Source organism: Anas acuta, chromosome 27 (genome assembly GCF_963932015.1).
Source record: "Anas acuta chromosome 27, bAnaAcu1.1, whole genome shotgun sequence".
Classification (NCBI taxonomy): Eukaryota; Metazoa; Chordata; class Aves; order Anseriformes; family Anatidae; genus Anas; species Anas acuta.
The window spans coordinates 4,549,828-4,570,476 of NC_089005.1; the positions used below are offsets into that span (position 1 = coordinate 4,549,828).

Consider the following 20,649-nt stretch of genomic DNA (forward strand, 5'->3'; position numbering starts at 1 on the left):
GCACTGGGATCCTCCAGGGGGGTAAACTGGGAGAACTGGGATGTTCTGGGGGAGGGGGGGAGAACAAACTGGGAGCACTGGGATCCTCCGAGGATGGGGGCAAACCGGGAGTGCTGGGGTCCTCCTGGTGGGCGGGGGCACTGGGAGCACTGGGATCCTCCTGGGGGGAAGAAGAGGGGAACTGGGAGCACTGGGATCCTCCTGGGGGTCCCCAAAACTTGGGGCACTGGGCAGGGGCAGGGGGATATTCCCCAAACTGGGAGCACTGGGGTCCTCCTTGGGATGTGGGTGTTCCCCAAACTGGGAGCACTGGGGTGCTCCCCATGTGGGCGTCACCCATACTGGGAGCACTGGGGTGCTGTGGGGGGGGATTCCCCAGGCTGGGGGCAATGGGACATTTTCGGGGGTATCTCCCAAACTGGGAGCACTGGAGCCCACCCGCAGCTGGGCACCCCCAAACTGGGAGCACTGGGATCCTTCCAGTCCTTGCCTGGGAGCACTGGGAGCCTCACCCCTTACTCCAGGTGGAATGGGAACACTGGGACACCCCCAGCAAAACCTGGAGCTCCCCAAACTGGGAGCACTGGGGCTCCCCATACTGAGAGCAGGGACCCTCCCAGGCCCCGCCACCCACCCCAACTGGTGGCACTGGGACTCCCCCAGACCAGGAGCCCCCGCACGAAGACCACCGCCCCCCCCAAACTGGAGCCAGAAGGGTGCCCCAAACTGGGAATATCCCAAAGGTGGGACCCCAAACTGTACTGGGGAGCCTCCCCGGACTGGGATTACCCCTTACTGGGAGCACTGGGACCCCACAAACACCCCCCCCCCCCAAACTGGGATACCCCAAAGCTGCCCCCCCGGTGCTCTCAGCTCTCCCCCCCCAAATCTCAGCCCCCCAAATCCAGACCCAGCTGTCTGGGAACAGGAGGGTGGAGGCAATGACCCCCCAAAAAGGTGGGGGGCACCCCAAAAAGCTGCATTTTGGGGGTGCTGAGCCCTCCCCCCACACACACTCCCTGCTCCTGCCTCAGTTTCCCTCCTCCAGCACCAACTCTACCCATTTGCCCCCCCCCAGCCTCAATTTTAGCGGGGGGGTTGCTCAGGGCGCTGCCCACCCCCCCGGGGGAAGAAGAAGCAGCGCGGGGGGGGGGGGTGATTTAACTCGTTTTATTGAGACTCAACAACGGAACTGCGCAGCCCCACGGGGCTGGGCACATGCGGCGAGACCCCGGGCGAGTCGAAACGCAGCAGGAAGGCTGGGGGGGGTACTGGGGGGGTTCGGGGGGGGTCGGGGGGGCTGCGCCAGGCGTGCTGCCCCGGGGCCGGCAGGCGGAATGGTCGCTGGTGAAGACACAGGAGGGGTTTTTAGGAGAGCTGCCCGCAGTCGGAGATGGTGATCTGCTTGCTGGTCTTGCCGTCCTTGGAGCCGCAGCGCTCCATGGCCTCCACCACGTTCATCCCCTCCTTCACGCGGCCGAACACCACGTGCTTGCCATCCAACCTGGGGGGGGGACACCACCACCGTGTGTGTCCCACACCCCAGGGCACCGCAGCACCCAGGGTGGGGGGGGTCCTGCCCGCTCTCCCCCCCTCCCCACTCACCACTCGGTCTTGGCCGTGCAGATGAAGAACTGGGAGCCGTTGGTGTTGGGGCCGGCGTTGGCCATGGAGAGGATTCCAGGCCCCGTGTGCTTCAGGATGAAGTTCTCGTCGGCGAATTTCTCCCCGTAGATGGATTTGCCGCCGGTGCCGTTGTGGCGCGTGAAGTCACCGCCCTGCCAATGAGCGGCACCTTGGGATCAGGGCTGGGGGGGGGGGCAAAAAAAAAACCCAAAACACCCCCAAAATCCCAACCTGCAGCCCCCACCCCTCAAAAAACAAACCCCTCACCTGGCACATGAAGCCGGGGATGATCCGGTGGAAGCAAGACCCCTTGTAGCCGAATCCCTTCTCGCCGGTGCTCAAGGCACGGAAATTTTCTGCGGGGGGGGGGGGGGGGAGAAAGAAGCAAAGCGCCGTGAGCCCGGCCCCGTGGTGAGGTGGGGGCGCGGTGCTGAGCCCCCCCCCCAGGTACCCACCTGCTGTCTTGGGCACCTTGTCCGCGAAGAGCTGCGGGGAGAGGAGCGAGGCCGTGAGAAAGGGGGGGGGCGGCAACAGCAGGACCCTGAGGGGTTATTTGGGGGGGGGGGGGCAGCCCCGGGACCCCCGTGGATGGGAGCTGGGGGGGGTTGAGGGGGGGGCACGGCCCCGTCACAAAATGGCGGCGGCCGCGGTGTGAGGGGGGGGGGAGCGGGGCGGGGGCGTTGAGGGGGGGGGATCCCGGGGCTGGGGGAGGGGGGGGTGGTCCCGGTGCCCCCCCCCCCTTCCTCGCCCCCCCCCCCCTCGCGGTGCCGAGCCGCGGCCGCTGGGGGCCGCCCCCGCCCGCTCGCCTCAGGGCAGCGCCGCCGGGCCCCGTGCGCGGCCCCGCGCCTTTGTTCGCCGCACGGGGGCGCGCACCGGAGCCTCCCCCCCCCCCCCTTTTTCTCCTCACCGCCCCCTCCCCAAATTTCCTCTCCCGGGGGGGGGCCACGTGGAGCCGCCCCCCCCTCCTCCTCCCCCCGTTCCCTCACGGGTCCCCCCTCAGCGGCGCGGTCACCTCGAAGGTGACGCGGCCCAGGGGCTCGCCGTTGGCGGCGATGTCGAAGAAGACGACGGGGTTGGCCATGGCGGCGGCGGGCGGCGGCGGGGGGGAGGCGGCGGCGGCGGCGTCCTCGGCGGCGAGCGCGGCGCAGCGGAAAGAGAGCGGCCGCCCGCCGCCCTTATATACCCCCCGGCTGGGCCCGCCCCCCGAGCCGCGCCGCCCAACCGCCGCCCGCCGCGTCACGGAGCGACGTGAGGGGCGGCCAATGGGAGGCGGCGGCTGAGAAAAGGCGGGGAAGGAGGGGAGTGGAGGGGGGGGGGAGGGGGGAAAAGCCGGGGAGGGGGCGGCGGGGTGGGGAGGGGGCGGGGCCAGGAGCGCGCGCGCGGGGCCGGGGGGGGGAGGGGGGAGCAGGGCGGGGCGCGCATGCGCGTGGAGGGTGGGGGATGGGGCGGGGGCTGCGGATGGGGCTGGGGGGGGGGGGCCCGGCCCTGGGGGGGGGCTCGGCCCTGGGGGGGGGGGGGGGGGGGGCGCGTCTGAGCCCCCCCCCAAATTCCCCAGGACCCCCCCCCAGAAAACAACCCCATCCCCCCCCCAAAAAAATAATAAAAAAATAAAGACACCCCCTAAAAAAAAAGACCCCCCCCAAAAACACCCCCCAGAGCCCCCCCCCAAAGAGCCCCCCCAAAGAGCCCCCCCAAAGAGCCCCCCCCAAAGAGCCCCCTCCTAAAAGACCCCCCCCAAAGAGCCCCCCCCCCAAAAAAACCCCCTTCCAGCCCCCCGTGCAAAAAGCCCCCCCCCCAAATAACACCGCCCCCCCCCCATGTTGCAGCAGGGACAGGCGAGGCCCCGGGGGCCAGAAAGGCTTTAATAGAGCTGGGGGGGGGGGCGCGGGGGGGTCGGGGGGGGGTAGTGTTTGTACATATGTACAGCCTTGTGCTTGGGGCGCCGTCTGTCCGGCCCGCTGCCCGCCCGTCCGTCTGTCCGCAGCCCCCCCCCCCCCCCCCCCAACACGGGGTTAGGATTGGGGGGGGGGGGGGGGTGTTGGGGTGCCGGGGGGGGTCTCGGGGGGGGGGTCCCGGCGCCTCAGTTGTTCTCGAAGAGGGCCAGCAGGTCGTCGTTGCTGCTGCTGGGCAGGTCGGGGGGGCCCAGGTAGGACAGCAGCTCGTCGGGGTTCGTCAGCTCGGGCAGCAGCTGGGGGGGGGCACGGCCGGCACCGTCAGCCCCCCCCCCAAATTAAATAATAACCCCCCCTAACCCCCCCCCCCCTAACACACACACACCCCGTAACTCACGTCCAGCGCTGGCTCGGGCCCCTCGCTGCTGCCCGCCATGGGCGGCGCGGGGCCGAAGGCCAGGTCGGGGCCGTGGCCCCCCGGGGGGGCGGCGGCGGGGCCCGGGGGGGGCCGGGCGGGGGGCGCGGGGCGGTGGGGCAGGGGCTGCGCGGTGCTGCCCAGGGCCGCCGCGTGGGACGGCTCCATCCGGCCCGCGGGAGGCAGCTGGGGGGAGAGCGCGGCCTTCATCACCATCATCACCATCACCACCCGCACCCCCCCCAGCGTCAGCCCCCCCAGCGCCATCTTCATCCTCACCCTCCTCATCCTCACCCTCAGCAGCAGCATCCTCCCCATCACCGTCTTCGTCCCCCCCTCACCATCTTCATCATCCTCACCCTCAGCTTCATCCTCACCATCTTCATCACCCTCCTCATCCTGACCCTCAGTCCTCATCATCCTCACCTTCATCATCCTCACCTTCATCATCCTCATTCTCCCCCTCCTCCTCATCCTCACCTTCATCCTCCCCATCCTCAACCTCCCCCTCCCCATCATCCTCACCCCCCTCATCCTCTTCCCCATCACCCTCTTCATCCTCCCCCTCATCATCCTCCCCATCTTCATCTCCCTCCCCCTCTCCATCTGCATCCTCCCCATCCTCCCCTCACCATCTTCATCCTCCCCCCTCCCCATCTTCCTCCCCTTCATCCTCCCCATCCTCCCCCTCCCCATCTTCATCCCCATCCTCATCCTCACCCCCCCCATCCCCGCTGACCTGTCCGGAGAGAGGGGGCGCGGGCGGCTTTTCGGGGGGCAGGAGGCCGCCGGGGAGGTCGGGCGGGTAGGAGCCGGGGGGGGGCCCTGGGGCGAACTCGCTCAGCGTCGGGGTGCCGGGGGCAGCCGGGGGGAAGGCCTCGGGGAAGCCGCCGGGCCCGGCGAAGCCAGAACCTACCCGAGGGAAACGGGGCCAGCGGTCGGCGTCGGGGGGGACATTATGGGGAGGGGGGGGACACACCGGGGAGACCCCCGCTCACCCTGGGCGCTGTATTCGGCGGGGGCGGGCGCAGCGGGGGGCGGCAGGGCCGGGAAGGGCGAGGAGCCGGGCCCCAGGGCCGCGATCATCTCCATGATGCTGGGCAGCACCATGTGCGTGGGGCTCATGGGCCGGCAGCGCTTCAGCGCCGGGCCCTCCGGCTCCTCCTTGACGTGCACGTCGGGCTTCACCGGCACCGGCTTCCAGCTGCACGTCGGGTCGATGGTGATCTCCTCGTAGTCCGAGCTGCGCGGGATGGGGGCTCAGGGATGCGGTGGGGGGGTTATAGGGGGGTAGCGGGGGGTGCTCGGGGCGCTACGTACTTCTGGATGTAGATGAGGATGCCCAGCATGTACTGGTCCACCTCCAGTCCCTCCAGCAGCGCCGTCTTACTGCGGGCAGCGCAAGGGGGGTGAGGATGGAGCCCCGGGGACGGCCCCCCCCAAGGGACAGCCCCGTGGGGACAATGAGGGACAGCAAGGGACAAAGCCACAGGGACGCTGAGGTGCGGCTGAGTGGGGACGCCAAGGGATGGCCCCGTAGGGACACCGAGGCACGGCTGCATGGGGACACTGGGGACACCCAGCACCACCACGGCACAGCCCTGAGGGGACACCAAGATGCATCAAGGGATGGCCTGGTGGGGACACCAAGGGACACCGAGGGAGGGCTCCATGGGGACACGACGATCACCAAGGAGCACGGGGCACAACCTCATGGGGACACCACGATCCAAACCTCGTGGGGACACCGAGGGACGGCTGCACGGGGACACTGAGGAGCGGCTCTTTGGGGACACCGAGGCACGTCCCCGTGGGGACACGAGGGACAAGGGACCCCGGGGGCCGCACTCACTTGCAGACCGGGCAGCGCCACGTGCCCCGCTCGCAGTTGAGCTGCAGGTAGGACTCCAGGTCGAAGCACTGCGGGGGACAGACGGGGCTGAGCTCCGGGGACAGGGGGGACACGGGGGGGGGGGGACACACGGGGGTCCCCGCAGCACCCACCTGTATGTGCCGGCAGTCGTGGCCCCTGGCGGGGAGCTGGATGCGCCGGAAGGTGATGGGGCACTTTAGGGACACCTTGATGGCCGTCTGCTCCACGCCGTCCTCGCCGTTGGGCCCCGGCGTGCCCGGGATGGTCCCGCTGCTGAAGTTGCGCTTGACTGAGGCCGGTGGAGGGGGGGGGGGTTGGTGGCGGTAGGCGGTGAGGAGAGGGGGGGGCCCCCATCCCCGCCACGTCCCCGGCACTCACTTTTGGTGATGCAGTGCTCAGCGGGCAGCAGCCGCTTCTTGATCAGGCCCTGCAGCACCGAGCGCACCGAGGGCCGGTGCACCAGCTGCAGCACGAAGAGGTGCGACTGCGGGGGGGGGCGACAGCGGGGGGAGAGGCGTGAGGGGCGGCCCCGCGCCCCCGCCCGCCCCGGCCGCCCCCACTCACGCAGCAGCAGGCGGTGACGGTGATCTGGATGGTGTTGCGGCCGGGCTGGCAGACGTGCTTCAGGTAGAGGGGCTTGTGCGACGTCTTGTTGTCGCCGCGCTCGATGCTGAGCGGCGTGGCGTTGACGCTGACCTGCACCGAGGCCGGCCAGTTGGTGTTCATCTGCCGGTCCTCGTGGTGGTAGCACTTGAACTGCAGCTCCAGGTCGGGCCTGGGGGGGGCCGGCACGGGTGGGCGCGGGGCACGGGTGGGCAACGGGGCTGCACCGCGCCACGCGGCACCACGGCGCGCAGTGCCATGGGTCACCGCACCGTGCCATGTGTCACCACGCAGTGCCATGTGCCATGTGTCACCGCGCCGCGCCATGTGTCACCGCGCCGCGCCATATGCCATGTGTCACCACGCCACGCCATGTGTCACCGCGCAGTGCCATGTGTCACCGCGCTGCGCCATGTGTCACCGCGCCGCGCCATGTGTCACCGCGATGCGCCATGTGTCACCACGCAGTGCCATGTGTCACCGCGCCGTGCCATGTGTCACCACGCAGTGCCATGTGTCACCACACTGCGCCCTTACGCCTCGTGTCCCCACGCCGCCCCCCCTGGCACCGTGTCAAGGGGTACTGTGCCCCCCCCCACCCACCCCACCCTGACCCCCCCCCGCCCCCCGACCTCATCATGAGCGTCTTGTAGACGGAGTCGCGCAGCTGGAAGACGTGGTTGCTGACGGCCAGGTTGTGCTGCAGGCGGAAGGGCTCCAGCACCACGCCGTCGCGCACCGGGAAGGTGAGGCGCAGCTCCTCGCCGGGGGGGGGCCCTGTGGGGTGGGCAAGGGGGTGGTGGTGGTGGGACCGGAGGGGGTGAGATGGGGGGGGGGGGGGGTCAGGGGGGTGCAGTGGGGCAGAGTTTAGGGGGACGGGGGTGCAGTAGGGTGGGGGGGGGGGTCAGCGGGTGCAGTGGGGTGGTTGTGGGGGGGTCAGGGGGTGCAGCAGGGTGGTGGGGGGGGGTCAGGGGGGTGCAGAGGGGCAGGGTTTAGGGGGACGGGGGTGCAGTGGGGTGGTGGGGGGGGGGTCAGGGGGGTGCAGTGGGGTGGGGGTGGTCAGGGGGGTGCAGTGGGGATGGGTTTAGGGGGACAGGGGTGCAGTGGGGTGGTGGGGGGGGTCAGGGGGTGCAGTAGGGTGGTGGTGGGGGGTCAGGGGGTGCAGTGGGGTGGTGGGGGGGGGTCAGGGGGGTGCAGTGGGGTGGTGGTGGGGGGGTCAGGGGGTGCAGTGGGGTGGGGGGGGGGTCAGGGGGGTGCAGTGGGGCAGGGTTTAGGGGGACGGGGGTGCAGTAGGGTGGTCAGGGGGGTGCAGTGGGGCAGGGTTTAGGGGGATTTAGGGGGACAGGGGTGCAGTAGGGTGGTGGTGGGGGGTCAGGGGCATGAAATGGGGCAGCAGTTGGGGTCCCCCCCCCATTTAAGAACCCCTCTGCCCGAAGCCCCGCCCACCCGATGAGGCCCCGCCCACCACAGAAGCCCCTCCCCCTGCAGCACCCCCCATGGGACAGCCCCTCCCACCCAGGCCCCACCCCCACGAAGCCCCGCCCACTCCCCAAGGCCCCGCCCCCTTTCCCACGAAGCCCCGCCCCCTGCCCCATTCATGGACAGCCCCCAGCTGCCACACCCCCCTTTGGCCACGCCCCCTTTGTGCACAAGCCCCGCCCACTCCCTAGGCCCCTCCCTGCAGCACCCAGCCCTTAAAGGGGCGATGCCCCCTGCAGCGGGCGGTGGGCCCAGCCCCTACCCGAGGGCGAGGGGTGCAGGGCGGCGATGCCGGGCTTCATGTCGGGCAGGAAGGGCGACTTCACGTCCTGACCCGGGGACATGTAGGGCGCCATGCTGCTCCCCGGCGTCATGGGCGGCGTGGGGTTCCCGGGCAGGGGCGAGCTGGGGTACCCCGGCATCGACCGGCCCGGCTGTGGGGGCACCGCCACCGTCAGTGTGCAGCGGGGACCGGGCACCGATGGCACCGGGCACCGTCCCCGGACACGTCCCCGCCGCGAGGACTCACCCCGTTGATGGCCGCCTGGCTGTAGGTGCCGAAGCTGGCGCCCTGCCCGTTGAACTGCTCGGCTGGCTGCGGGGAGAGGGATGTCCCCCGGGGCTGGCACCCGCGTCCCGCATCCCGTCCCCCCCCCAGCCCTCGTCCCCGTGCCCGCCGTCCCCTTCTGTACCTTGTAGTAGGGCCCGGCGCTGCCCGAGGCGGAGAGGTACTGGCCCATGCCCGGCTGCATCCTGTGCCCGGGGTAGGACGGGGACGGAGTGGAGGGCTGGGGGGCGCTGGGGGCGTACTGGGTGCCGGCAGCGGGGTACTGCCCGCCCTGCAGGTACTGCTGTGCCGGGTATCCCTGGGGGCACAGCGTCAGCACCGGGCACGGTGCCACCACGCTGGGGTGGGCGCAGGCACCCTGATCCCACACACTCACCTCACTGGAGTACGCCCGCTTGACGCCCTGGCGGGGGAGCTGCTGGCTCTGGGGGGGGCCGGGGTATGCGTGCTGCGGCATCCGCTGCCCGCTGTACAGGGCGCTCATGCCGGGCGCCCGCGCGGGGCTCATGCTCATGGGGGCCATGCCCGAGGGGCCCATGACCCCCGCCATGCCGGCCGGGCTCATACCGGCGGGCACGGCGGGGCCGCGTGGCGCCGCGTGGGGCAGGAACTGGCTGCTGAAGGGCTGCCCCGCTCCCATCTGTGGCAGGGACACAGCGGTCACCCCGGCCCCCGCCACCCCCCGCCGCCCGTCCCCGCCGCCGCCGGGCTCTTACCGCCCCGTACTGGCTCAGCTCCTGGCTCTGCTTCTCCTGCAGCGCCGCCACCGTGGCCGTGGCCGTGGCGGTGGCAGTGGCGGCGGCGGCGGCCACGGCGGCGGCGGCGGCTGCCTGGGTGAAGTCGGCGGGGGGCCGGCCGGCGTGCGAGGGGAGCCCCATCCCGCCGGGGCCGCTGGGGCTGCCCGCGTAGCTGCGGAGGACAGGGAGCGGGGAAGGAGCGCCGTGGCGGCCGGCGGCAGCGTGCCGCGGCGCGGAGCCCGCCTTACCTGGGGGCGAAGCCCGGCCCCCCGGGGTAGGAGCCGCGGCCGTAGACGCTCTGCTGCACGTAGCCCTTGCCGGGGGCACCCTCGGCGAACGGCTGCTGCGCCAGGAACTGCGGCGAGCTCATGCCCGAGCCGGTGCCGGCCATGCCGGGCAGCAGCGGGGTGCTGGAGCTGCTCCCCCCGGGGCCCATGGGGCTGCCGAAAACCTGGGGGGTGCGGAGGAGGAGGCGAAGGGGTGGGTGGGGAACCGCGTCAGGCTCCCGGGGGTGGCGGTGCGGGGGTCCCGGGGGTGCCCGGGGGCTGGGGGCAGGGTGCTGGCGGTACCTGGCTCTGGGAGGTGTTGCTGACACCCCACACGGTGGTTACCACGGAGAGGGATCCCGCGGGCTGGTTGGTGCCTGGTTGCCAAGGAACAGCCTCGTATGCAAATGAACCATCACTAGAAAGAAAAACAACTTAATTAAGACGAAGGAAGGACACACACGGAGGAGGCCACGCGCCCGGGTGGCACCGGGGGGGGCCGGGGATAAGGGGGGGTAGGAGGGGGGGGGGGGGCGTCACGACCCACGCTCACCCGTGCGGCGTGGGCGGCAGCGACGGTTTCATGGGGTTCATGGGGTTCATCGGGCGCGGGCGGGCGCGGGCTGGCTCCTGCGAGGCTGCGGGACGGCGGCACCGGCACCGGGGCTGCGGGAGGCACAGGAAACCGCGGGTCAGCGGCAGGGAAGGGAAGGGAGCCGCGGGGACGGCACCGGGAAAAGAGGTGGGGGGGACCCCGGAGGCACAGCCCCCCCCCCTCCCCTCACAGCTCTTTTACCCCAAGGTCCTCGGGGTCCCCGATGCCGGGCGGCGGTGCCGGGAGGCGCGGAGCCTCCCCGGCGGGCACGGCCTCCCCCCGGCCTCCCGGCACAGGGACTTGGCGTCCTGCCCAGCCTGGCACCGGGACCGCGCCGGCACGCGCCTGCCCCTGCTGCTGGCCGTGGGGCTGCTGGGGGGCACCGGGTCCCCAAAACCCCCCCGGGATGTCCTGGTAGTGGGGGGGGCACCCCTGGGGACGAGGCACCCCGGTCCCCTCACCCCGCGCTGTCCCCTCTCCAGGGGCGTCCCCCTGAAATCCCCGGGGGAGCAGCCCCCGCGCTGGGTGCTGGGGGCCGGGACGTGGCTGCCCCCCCCCCCCAGCACCAAGGGGTCAGGGAAACCGCAGGGACTTTCCGTGGCAGCCAGGGCAGAGCTGGGGGGGACGACGACGATGATGATGACGGCGGTGACGATGCTGACAGTGACAGCGGACGTGCCCCCCGCCTCGCCCCCCACCCTCGCCAGGGAAACGCCGGCGCTGCCCGGGGTATTTCCAGCCCAGCCCGGCCGAGGTCACCCCGGCGCTTTCGCTTCCCCCCTGGCCCCACGCAAAGGTGGCAGGGATGGGGGCGGCGCGGTGACATTTGGGGGGGGGGGGGTGACAGCCCCCCAGCGCCCCCCGTCCCCCACCCCCGCTGCGTGCTGCCTGCTCCCTGGGGTCCCCCGTGGGGTGGTGCCGGCCCCGCAGACCCCAGGGTGCGGGGGGGGGGGTCCCACGGCCGGGTCCTGAAGGGGGGGTGGGGGCAACACGGGGGGACCACATTCGCCCCCCCCCGCGCGTCCTCGCTCCGTGACAGCGCCGTGCCCGGACCCTGCGTGGGCCGGGCCCCCCCCATGGGGGCTGCCCACGGTGGTGGGCCCACGGTAGCGCCGTGACAAGTCCCCGCGGGCTGTGACAGCGCCGCGCCGGGGCCCCCCCCGCGTTTTTCCCCCCCACCCGCGGCGCAGTTCCCACGGCAACGACCCCACGGAGGGGGAAGATGGGGGGGGGGGGGGGGGGGGGCGATTTTCAGCCGCACCCCGGGTGGCGCAAAGCTGCGCGCGGGGGTCCCCCTGCCCCCCCCCGGTGCCCCCCCCCGGTGCCCCCCGGTCCCCCCCGCACTCACCGAGCCGAGCGGCCCAAGATGGCCCTGGCGGCGCCGTGCGCGCGCGGCTGCGCGGAAGCTGCGCGGGATTTTCAGCCCGCGCGCGGCCCCGGCTCCATGGCGCGGCGGCGGGGGAGGGAGGGAGGGGGGGGAGGGGAAAGGAGGGAGGAGGAGGAGGAAGGGGGGGGGTGGGGGAGGGCTGGGGGAAGGGGGGGGGGGGGCGCGGAGCCGCGGCGGGGCGGGGCGGGGCCGAGCCGAACCGGGCCGGGCCGAGCCGAGCCCGCGCCGTGCCCGCGCCGCCGCGCACAATGGGGCCGCGAGCAGAGCGCGATGCGCGGCCCCGCCCCGCCCCTCCCCGCCCCCCCCCCAAACCCCCCCCCCCCCAGCCAGGCGTGGGCAGCCGAGTGCCGAGAGAGGGAGCGGGGACCTGGGGGGGGGGCACAGAACCCACGCGTGTTCGGCGTGGAGGTGGGGGTAGGGGTGGGGGGGGGATGCGCGGAGCTGCGCGGGGGCGCAGCGAGAGGAGGGCAGAGGGAGGGGGAAAGGGGGGTGTAGGGGGGGTGGGATGTGAGTGGGGGGGGGTGACACGCGTGGGGGGGGCACGGCCCCAGCACAGGGGTGAGGGGCTGCTGGGGGGGGGGGGCAGAGGCACACGGGTGGGTGAGGGGGACGCCGCGCCCCATGGGGACAGTGATGGGCACGAGTGGGGTCGGCCCCAGGAGCTCGGTGTTTATTGGGGGGGCAGCCCCGGCCCGTGGGGGGGGTCCCTGGGGGTCGCCCCCTCCTCCCCCAGCTCTCTGGGCAACCTGCACTGGGAGGAACTGGGAGGAACTGGGACAGGGAGGAAGCCGCTGTTGCGTCGCGCACCCCACAGCCAGAACCTGCCCCCCAGCCCCGGGGTGGTTCCACGAGGAAGGAGCCCCCAAATCCTCCCCAAACCCATTTTGGGGGGGGGGTCGCAGCCCCTCTCCCCCTGGCGCAGCGGATGGACAAGGAGCGGAGGCGCCGGGCGTTTTAGTTTCCAAGGTCTTGTAGTTAAGGACGGAGACGGGAGGCGAGCGAGAGACAGACGGACAGACGGACAGACGGTGCCGGGGGGGGGCATGCTGCTGCGGCCACGGAGGGGGGGGGGCTCAGGCCAGGTCCTTGAAGGCGTCCAGGTTGAAGGCTGTGTCCAGCAGGCGCTGCAGCTCCGTCAGGTGCGTCTTCTTGTTGCCCGTGGCGGGGGCAGCGGCCGGCTCCCTCCCCGCGTACCTGCAGGAGAGGCGGCAGCGGGGTCAGGGGCACCAGAAGAGCCCCCCCGGTACAGCCCCGTGGTGGGGTCCCGGCCCCGCTCCTTACCACACGGGCTTGGCCCGGTTGATGGTGGTGCGCAGCCGGGGCTTGACGTAGTCGTAGTAGCCCTGGTTCTTGTGCTCCTCCTGGCACCACACCAGCTCGGCGTTGGGGTACTTCTGCGCCTCCTTCTGCAGGAGGTCGAAGGGGAACGGGGACAGCTGCGGGGGGGCAGAGGGAGAGATGAGGAGGGGGACGCAGCCGGGACCACCGGCACGGCCAAACCTCGGCCTCCCGCCCTGCTCATCGTGCCCCAGCCCTGAGCGCGGCCGCGGGTGCCGGGGGGGGCTCACCTGCTCCACCCTGGTGATGGCCACGTCGGCCTCCATCTGCCGGGCCTTGCGCTCCCGCGTCAGGTCGTAGTACACCTTGCCGGTGCAGAACAGCACCCGCTTGACGTTGGCGGGGTTCTGGGCTGCGGGGCCGCTGTCGGGGATGACGCGGAGGAAATGGGTGCCTGCGAGGACACAACGCCACCCTCAGCGCCACGGCCACGGCGCCGGCACCGGCAGGGCGCAGCTGGTGACGGGAGGCTCCGGGAAGCCCCCGAAGAAGCCCGGTGGCTCAGCCAAAAAGAAGGGAGATTGAGGCAGGAATGTGGGGGGGAGCTGCCCAGCGGCCGCTTATCTCCAGGGCTGGGAAAAGTGGCTCTGGGTGCTGGGGGGAGCGTGCTCGGGGAGACTGGGGAGGCTTGGGGGTGAGACTGCGTGGCAGGACCTCGGCAGGGGACCCAACACGGCTCAGCCCAGCCCTATTTCACCACGTCCCCAGGGCTGTGAGGGCAGGGATTAAGCCGGATGGAGGTGGTAGCTCGGGAAGCCAAGCCGGGGGTCTTCCTTGCCACACAGAGAGCCCCGCTGCTCCGACGGGCTCGGGAGGTGCTGGAAACCCTCATGAGCTGCTGCAGCCACACGCGAGGAACCGGCGGAGCCGGCAGCTCGCCCCAGGGCGCCAGACACAGCGTTAATGACGGGGAGGCTCCAATTAGCTCAGAGCACGGCACACCCTGAGCTCAACTCCGGTGAGCGCTGCCCCTGCCCTGCAGAGCACGGAGCAGGGCTTCCTCCGGGCACGGCGGACCCCAGCCTCTGCTGGCGTGAGCCCTGCTCGGCCTCAGCCAAAAAAAGCAAAATCTGGCCGGGAGCCGCGGGGGGAGGCTGCTGCCAGGAGGACTTTACACCAAGCCGGTGCCTGCCCTTCACCCTTCATCCCGCAGCGCGGCGTGCGGGCAGACAAACAGCTCCACGCTCCTCGTACCTGGCAGCATGTCATCGAAGCTGGAGCGAGCTTCGGGGTGGCGCAGCAGCGACTTTGGAGTGAAGATGATCAGCTGCAGGGGAAGGAGAAGAGGCAGAGCGAGGCAGTCAGCCGCGCCAGAACCGCCTCCCCTGCCAACAAACAGCAGAGCCTGCCCGTCCTGCCCGCCTTCCCCTGCCTCTGACCGGGAGCTGCCAGCAGAGATTTGCTCCTCGCTCGCTGCCGCGCTGCAGGAGGCTGAGCGCTGCCACCCCCACCTGCTTTCCCAGCCTGGATTTCCCCTGGGAAGAGGCTGCAGAGCTGCCAGGAACCCGACTCCCTCGCGCGGCTGCAGTGCCAGGAGGTGTGGGCTGCGTTGGATTATTTGTCAGTGCCCCCAGCCCTGACGTCTCTGCCCTCCCCACCGAGTGCTGGACGGGCTCGTGGCCACCCCAGCCTGCAGGGACCGGCTCGCAGCACGTCCTGTACCGGAGCAACCCCAGCACCACGAGGTCCTTGCTCCTTGCTGGCTCGGACACAGGCTGCCTGCTCGCCTGGCCGCGGGTACGCGGTGACACACAGGGCACGAGAGCAGAGGGGCTGCTCCATCCTCCCCAGGACAGCGGGGATTTTAACCCGGGAGCTCGCCCCTCTCTGCGGGGAGCAGCTCCGCCAGCAGCTCCCAGCGCTTCCCACGTTGTGCTCCGGGCTCTGCCTCGCTGCTAGCCCTGCTCTGCCCACGTTTGCTGCCCCGAGCCCCGTCCTCAGGCTCGGCACGGACCCGGGGCTGCCCTGCCCTGGCTTGCAGCCGGGTGAAGCGGAGCAGAAAGCGCAGGCGGGCTCGGCCGGGGGCTGGTACTGACCGGCTTGCGGAAGGGCAGGAGGATCTGGCGCCGGAGGACGTGGAAGAAGTTGGCTGGAGTGGAGCAGTTCACGACGATCCAGTTGCAGTCATACAGCTGGCGCACGTCAAAGTCGTCCAGTTTCTGCCTCGACAAGCACAGTTCAGAGGGTTTCCACAAACACGAGTGCCTCTTAGCCCCAGCGCTCCGGCTGTCGGGAAGGCCGGTGGCACGCAGCCCCTGCCTCTCCTCTTGCCCCTCTTCTGCCCCGTCCCGCTCCCCCCACAGCACACAGAACCCGCAGCACCTAGGCAGGCTGAATCTTTGTGCCCTCCCCACCGTGTCACAGCATTTTGGGGACGCAGCAGGCACAGAGGCAGCGTGGCTGCAAGCCTTGGCACCGAGCGCAGCCCCTCTGCCGAGCGCAGCCAGCGGTGGCGCAGGGACCCCAACCAAAACACCTCCCGGAGCCCCCCCGGGGGCTGCTCCCTCCCCCGAGTGTTAGGGCAGATCCAGGGCACAGCGAGGGCCCCAGCAGGGACAAGCAGGAGGGCCGGGCTGAGCTCGGCATGGCTGCCACTCACAGGGAAGACGTCGGGATCGTCATTGCACATCTGCAAGAATCGCTCCGGGCGGGCAGACGAGTGCTCGGGACCCTGCAGGTGAAGCAAACGGCACAAGCAGCTGAGTCCCCGCTGCCTGGCCCCGGCCACCACGGAGGCCAGGCAGCTGCACCGGGTGCCATAAAGCATGGCCTCGCGCCCAGCACCTCGGGGTGCCCAGGTCCTCACCATGCCCTCCATGCCGTGGGGAAGCAGCAGGACGATGCCGTTCTGCCTCACCCACTTGGCCTGCCCGGGACAGATGAACTGGTCGATAATGCACTGGGCGGTGTTGTGGAAGTCCCCAAACTGGGCCTCCCAAAGCACCAGGGCATTGGGGCTGGCCATGGCAAAGCCCAGCTCGAAGCCTGTGGGAGGAAGAGGAGGAGGAGGAGGTCATCTTCCCAGAGCCCCCCCCCACGGCCCGGCCCTGGGGGTGGGTGCGGAGCCCCCCGCTCACCAAGGACGCCGTACTCGGACAGGGAGCTGTTGCAGACGGTGTAGGGAGCCTGGTTGGGCCACAGGTGGTTCATGGGGATGCAGGTCCTCTTGTCCACGTTCTGGTCGTGCAGGACGTGGTGGCGATGGCTGGAAGAGAGGACAGCCCGTCTCCACCATCACCCCGCCAAACACAAGCTGCTGCCTCATCGGGGCTCTACCCCAGCCAATTTCCCCTTCCCGGCTCGTGGCACCAGCTGCTTGATGCCCTCTCCTGGATTTCTTTTGCCAACGAGGGCTCAAAATGGCCAAAAAAAAACACACAAAAAAAAACAAAAAACAGGACAAAGCCCGCGCCACTTGGGATCCCTTCCAGAAGGCTGTGATCGCCTGGTGGGGCTGAGCACAGCCAACGCGTGGCTTTACCTGAACGTCCCCCTCTCCACGTCCTGGCCGCTCAGGCGGATGTGGATGCCCTCTTTGAGGAGGGAGCCGAATGCCATGTACTCGGCCAGGGCCCAGTCCACGGTCCTGTTCTTCACCATCTCCCCGCGGGTTTTCAGGATACGGCTCAAACCTGCGGGGACAGAGGGTGCAGGAGGGTGCTCGGTGACAAGGCGCCTGTCCCACAGCCCCACAGCCCGCCTGCGGACTGGGAAACTGCAAACGCCTCGGGTGGAGGCTGTGCCTGTGTGGGAGGGAGGCGCAGGGACGAGGAAGCAGGAGTGCAGGGAAGGATGAGCTCCGAGGAGTTGCTGCTCCTTGGTCCCTTAACCGCAGCTCCCTCGTGAACCGATTTGTGGTGCCGCAAATAAGCGTGTCTGAGCACTGTGGCAGCCCCCCCGCCCCTCCTTCCAGCCCTCACCCACATCCCCTCCCCTGGCAGCGCACAGCCCGGCAGAGCTGCAGCACGCCCCTACCTCCGTGGATGGTGAAATCCTCCACCGGCACCGAGCTGGCCACTTGGCCGATGTGCGTCAAGTCCTCCTCGTTCAGGCCGGTGGAAGGGCAGGTCATGCTGCGGGGCTGGCCGTCCAGAGTGAAGAAACCTGCGGCAGGGGGGTTGCTGACGTTTACTAACAGTTGTCACAGCACCAGGAGCCCCGGCTGGCTTTAGGGGAGCCAGGCTACTTGCCAGGGACCTCCAAAAGTTGCCAGCGACTTACCAGGCCAGGGTGAGTCCAGCCAGTGCTTGATGTGCAAAATCTTCTCATCCTTGGATCTCGCATGGGCCTCCTCACATATCTTATCATACTTAGCAATTTCCTCCTGAGAGGCAGAACAAGGCAAAAAAGCGTTAGGGAGGAGGCTCCGAACAAGGGTGCTGAGCCTGGGGGCCTCAGCACAAGCTTGCAAGGGTCCTGGGGGGCACAGCTGGTCCCTGCAGCAGGGCACAATAAATCCCCCACAACTGGTGGACCCCCAGGCCCTGCAGCTCAGCCTCGGAGCACAGAATTGCTGCAGGAGAGCCCCACGGCCCTGCAAACGTCTCTGCTGAACCGACAGCTCACACGCAGCCTGTGGTGCTGCAAAATAGGGCTGAGAGTCCCCGGGGCCAGGCGGAGCCATGCAGGGAGCCTGCTGCAGAGCGCACGAGGCACAGAGCTCCCGCAGGTCCCGCTGCCGCCACCCGGCACCGCACGGGCTGTGCCGCAGCGACCCAGGGGCAGTCGGTGAACGAGATGTTCCTGCGCTGCTCGGGGCTGGCACAGTCCAAGGACAAGCCTCTGCTCCTGACCCAGCTGCTGCGGGCGCTCACCCAAGCGTAGCACAGCTCTGCCACCTTTAGGTGAGGAGCGCGAGCAGAAACGGGGCCCTGAAGGTCTGGCACCCCCAGGTCTGAACCAAAAACGGGGCTTCAAGGGGTTTCGCACAGGACAGCGCAGCAGCTGGGGCAGGTCTAGGGGCTGCTGAGACACCGGACTTTTCCCTGCCTCCTGAGCTAGCCAAGCACTGCAGCAGGTCCCTGCGTGGCACTGGGATGCCCCAGCCCTCTCCGTGTCCCCCCAGGCCAAGAAACCTTTCCGCCGCACAGACGGAAGCTCCCTCACGCAGGGGCTGCGTGCTGCCAGCTCCTCCTGCCCCCCAGCCTTCAGCCCGCGGCGCTGCCCAGCCCTGGGGAGCTGCCGCCTGCGGTTCTCCGCCCGGGCCCCCGGTGACAGTACCTCGTACTCCGGCTGATTTACCACCCCCTGTGAAATTAACAGCTCCGCGTATTTCTGCAGCACCGGCTTCTGCTTCCGGATCTGTTTGTACATCAGGGGCTGCGTGAACATGGGCTCATCCATCTCGTTGTGCCCGTTGCGCCTGTAACACACCTGCCGGGAGGGAAGGAGCCTTTGAAAGCAGCTGCCTGCGACGTGTGGCTCAGGAGGCGGCCGGTTCCCTGGCCCTGTGCTGGGAAGAGCCCAAGCCAGCCCAGCAGGGCCCGGCTCTGTCCTCCTTAACGCAGGAGGGCCCCGCACAGCCAGAGACAGCTTTTCCTCTCCAAGTGCCTTGCTTTCATCCTCTCTTTCCCTCCCCTCACAGTGAACAGGTCAAAAAGGCTGCAAAAGCCCCCAGGAGAAACCCCAGCGTCCAGAACCCGCACCCCGAGAGGCGTTTTGTGGACATCCAGGAACTCCGCAGCAGTGACTGCTTTTCGGGAGAGCCCCGTGCCACGTCCCTTGTTTCTTACCAAATCCACGACCACGTCCTTATGGAAGGTGCTCCGCCACTCGGCTGCCACGTTACACACGTACACCACGGCCTCCGGGTCGTCGGCGTTGACGTGGAAGATGGGCGCGTTCACCACGCGGGCCACGTCCGTGGGGTACGGCGAGGAGCGCGCCATGCGGGGGTCCGTGGTGAACCCGATCTGCAGAGGGCCAGAGGGGACAGGGGACGGAGCGGTGAGGATTTATTTGGAAAGCCTCGTTCCCTCGAGCAGGTCGCTGCTCGCGAGGGAAGCCCCCGGGCCCCGGGCCAGGCTTGTTTCATCGGCTCGGGCAGTGCCAGGTGGACGCGGGCAGTGCCAGGCCAAGCTCGGTGCCTGCGGCTGAGCCGGGGCTTCCCCCGGCCCCGTCCTCAGCTGGCACCGGGGAGCACGGCCCCGGGCACCTCCTGCTGCCCTGGCACCGTGGCCCAGCCTGGCCAGGCAGCAAAGCCAGGATTAAAACCCTGGGTGAAGGCCATGCTTGCCGTGCAGCAGGGGACGCGCTCCTTACCTGGTTGTTCACCACGACGTGCACGGTGCCGTGCGTGGTGTAGGAGGGCAGGTCGCTCAGGTGGAAGGTCTCGTACACGATTCCCTGCCCGGCGAAGGCCGCGTCTCCGTGCAGGAGGATGGACATCACCTGCGGGTGACACGGGGATGAGGTGTGGGAGGTGGTGGCCGCCAGGAAGGGGCCCAGGGCTCATCCCCCGAGCCTCGGGCTTCCCTGGAAGGTCTCTGAGCAGCTCGTGAGCGTGTCCGAGGCCCTCTCAGAGGATTGGAGCGGTGTCAGCTGTGGCTGGTGTGATGCCAGGGGGAGGCTGGGGCCATCGGCTGCCCACCTCAACGCCCCACGCAGGGGCTGCCCTCTCGGCAGCTTGAGGGGGCAGCTGGTGACGTGCTGGTGGCCGGAGGGCATTGGCTGGGAGGCGAGTCCCATTCCCAGGCACAAACACCCCTAAACAAGGCCTTTTTCTGGGACGAGCCAAGGAAAATGCACTTCTCACGCACGCTTTCACCCAGGACAGGGGCATTCCGGCAGATCCTGCGCTCGCTGCTGGGCCGGGCTGGGCAGGGAGCTCGCTGCAGCCCCAGTTCTGTGCTCTGATATTTTACCCAGGGGCTGGCTGAGGACGCTGCCTGTCAGACGAGGACAGAGCTCGGCTATTTATATTCCAGCCCTCCCAGCGTGGGAGGAAGGGAAGTACTTTTGATCTCACCCTTCCACTTCTTCTGGAGTGTTAGAGGCAGGTCTGTGATGGATCAGGCAGTGAAAGCGTTCCCAAATAAATCCCCCCACAGCCCACCGCCGGTCTGCCCCTCACATCTGTGTGTGTGTCACAGCGCTGTCCCCACCAGGGGGGTCCCCTCCCGGCCCCAGCTCGCCCACCCCGAGGACTGGGAGCACCCGGTCACATTTCGATAGATCCTCCAGCCTAAAGCTGCTGCTTCTGAGGCCTCCAGGCTCTGATGCTCAGGGGAACAGGAGCACCACTCACCCCCTGCCTTCCAACTACAGCCCTCTGCTGCTGCTCCTCCTGGGAGCCTGGAGCCACCCTGAGAGGGGAGGCAGCGATGGGAGCCCGGGGAGGTCGACCTCCATCACCAAAGAGAAGGGGAAAGATGTGGGGGCAGCAGGGGAAGGGGCATCCAGGCAAACAAACATCAGCTGGGCTCCTTCGCCTGGCTTTGCTCTGCGTGCAGATCCGCCTGATCCCCACCAAACCCAGCCGGTCTGTGCCAAATCACAGCGAGGGAGCAGGCTGGGCACCATTTATTTACCTTCTTCCCTTCCGTGTCCCCGCAGTAGAACTGCTCCGCTTTAGTCTTGCCTTGAACAACGGGGTCAGCTGCCTCCAAGTGAGAGGGGTTTGCCACGAGGGAAAGGGTGATGTTCCTGTCGGTGACGCGGTTGATCCTCCGGTGGTACATCCCCAGGTGGTACTTCACGTCACCGGAGCCCTGGGGGAAGGAGAGGAGAGTCACTGCCACGCAATGGGGGCTGCTCGTGGATGGGGCAGGGTGGCACTGACCCCGGGGGCTGCAAAAAGAGGGCTCCTTGCTGCCAGAAACCACCTCTGCTGCCCACCCGCAGCTGGCAGCTGGCAGAAGGCAGCAGGATT

At 69.4% G+C, this 20,649-nt stretch overlaps 3 protein-coding genes across 8 annotated transcripts in view; all 3 read right to left on the reverse strand.

Moving 5' to 3' along the window:
- Nucleotides 1-1,154: 1,154 nt before the first annotated feature.
- On the reverse strand, nucleotides 1,155-2,796 carry PPIA (peptidylprolyl isomerase A). The gene is made up of 5 exons (XM_068662351.1): nucleotides 2,639-2,796; nucleotides 2,082-2,112; nucleotides 1,894-1,982; nucleotides 1,606-1,778; nucleotides 1,155-1,504 (listed from the first exon to the last, which is right to left on the reverse strand). Exons 1-5 carry the CDS (start codon nucleotides 2,705-2,707, stop codon nucleotides 1,369-1,371), a joined length of 498 nt encoding a protein of 165 aa, XP_068518452.1. The 5' UTR covers nucleotides 2,708-2,796; the 3' UTR covers nucleotides 1,155-1,368.
- Nucleotides 2,797-3,485: 689 nt separating this feature from the next.
- Nucleotides 3,486-11,558, reverse strand: ZMIZ2 (zinc finger MIZ-type containing 2). 2 transcript variants are annotated; one of them, XM_068662522.1, is made up of 19 exons: nucleotides 11,403-11,558; nucleotides 10,013-10,125; nucleotides 9,763-9,877; nucleotides 9,442-9,644; nucleotides 9,173-9,365; nucleotides 8,833-9,096; nucleotides 8,581-8,754; nucleotides 8,418-8,483; nucleotides 8,151-8,322; nucleotides 7,042-7,186; nucleotides 6,371-6,581; nucleotides 6,185-6,290; nucleotides 5,938-6,095; nucleotides 5,786-5,853; nucleotides 5,254-5,322; nucleotides 4,932-5,176; nucleotides 4,673-4,845; nucleotides 3,916-4,119; nucleotides 3,486-3,814 (listed from the first exon to the last, which is right to left on the reverse strand). In XM_068662522.1, the coding sequence occupies exons 2-19, from the start codon at nucleotides 10,060-10,062 to the stop codon at nucleotides 3,707-3,709; spliced, it is 2,724 nt and encodes a 907-aa protein (XP_068518623.1). In that variant the 5' UTR covers nucleotides 10,063-10,125; nucleotides 11,403-11,558; the 3' UTR covers nucleotides 3,486-3,706. The 2 variants fall into 2 exon arrangements, with proteins under 2 accessions (XP_068518623.1, XP_068518624.1); XM_068662523.1 differs by having other exon boundaries at nucleotides 3,904-4,119; nucleotides 11,403-11,557.
- Nucleotides 11,559-12,393: 835 nt separating this feature from the next.
- The window catches only part of OGDH (oxoglutarate dehydrogenase), a 33,433-nt gene continuing 25,177 nt past the window's right edge, over nucleotides 12,394-20,649 (reverse strand). For all 5 annotated transcript variants that reach the window (XM_068662527.1, XM_068662524.1, XM_068662528.1 and 2 more), the window contains 15 exons: nucleotides 20,309-20,488; nucleotides 19,041-19,169; nucleotides 18,512-18,691; nucleotides 18,000-18,152; nucleotides 17,001-17,103; nucleotides 16,755-16,883; nucleotides 16,261-16,411; nucleotides 15,857-15,984; nucleotides 15,586-15,764; nucleotides 15,379-15,450; nucleotides 14,816-14,938; nucleotides 13,974-14,046; nucleotides 13,010-13,173; nucleotides 12,723-12,877; nucleotides 12,394-12,635 (listed from right to left, as the gene is read on the reverse strand). In XM_068662527.1, coding sequence (XP_068518628.1) covers nucleotides 12,515-12,635; nucleotides 12,723-12,877; nucleotides 13,010-13,173; nucleotides 13,974-14,046; nucleotides 14,816-14,938; nucleotides 15,379-15,450; nucleotides 15,586-15,764; nucleotides 15,857-15,984; nucleotides 16,261-16,411; nucleotides 16,755-16,883; nucleotides 17,001-17,103; nucleotides 18,000-18,152; nucleotides 18,512-18,691; nucleotides 19,041-19,169; nucleotides 20,309-20,488 — 2,040 coding nt within the window. In that variant the 3' untranslated portion in view covers nucleotides 12,394-12,514. The remainder of the gene's footprint in view (nucleotides 12,636-12,722; nucleotides 12,878-13,009; nucleotides 13,174-13,973; nucleotides 14,047-14,815; nucleotides 14,939-15,378; nucleotides 15,451-15,585; nucleotides 15,765-15,856; nucleotides 15,985-16,260; nucleotides 16,412-16,754; nucleotides 16,884-17,000; nucleotides 17,104-17,999; nucleotides 18,153-18,511; nucleotides 18,692-19,040; nucleotides 19,170-20,308; nucleotides 20,489-20,649) is intronic.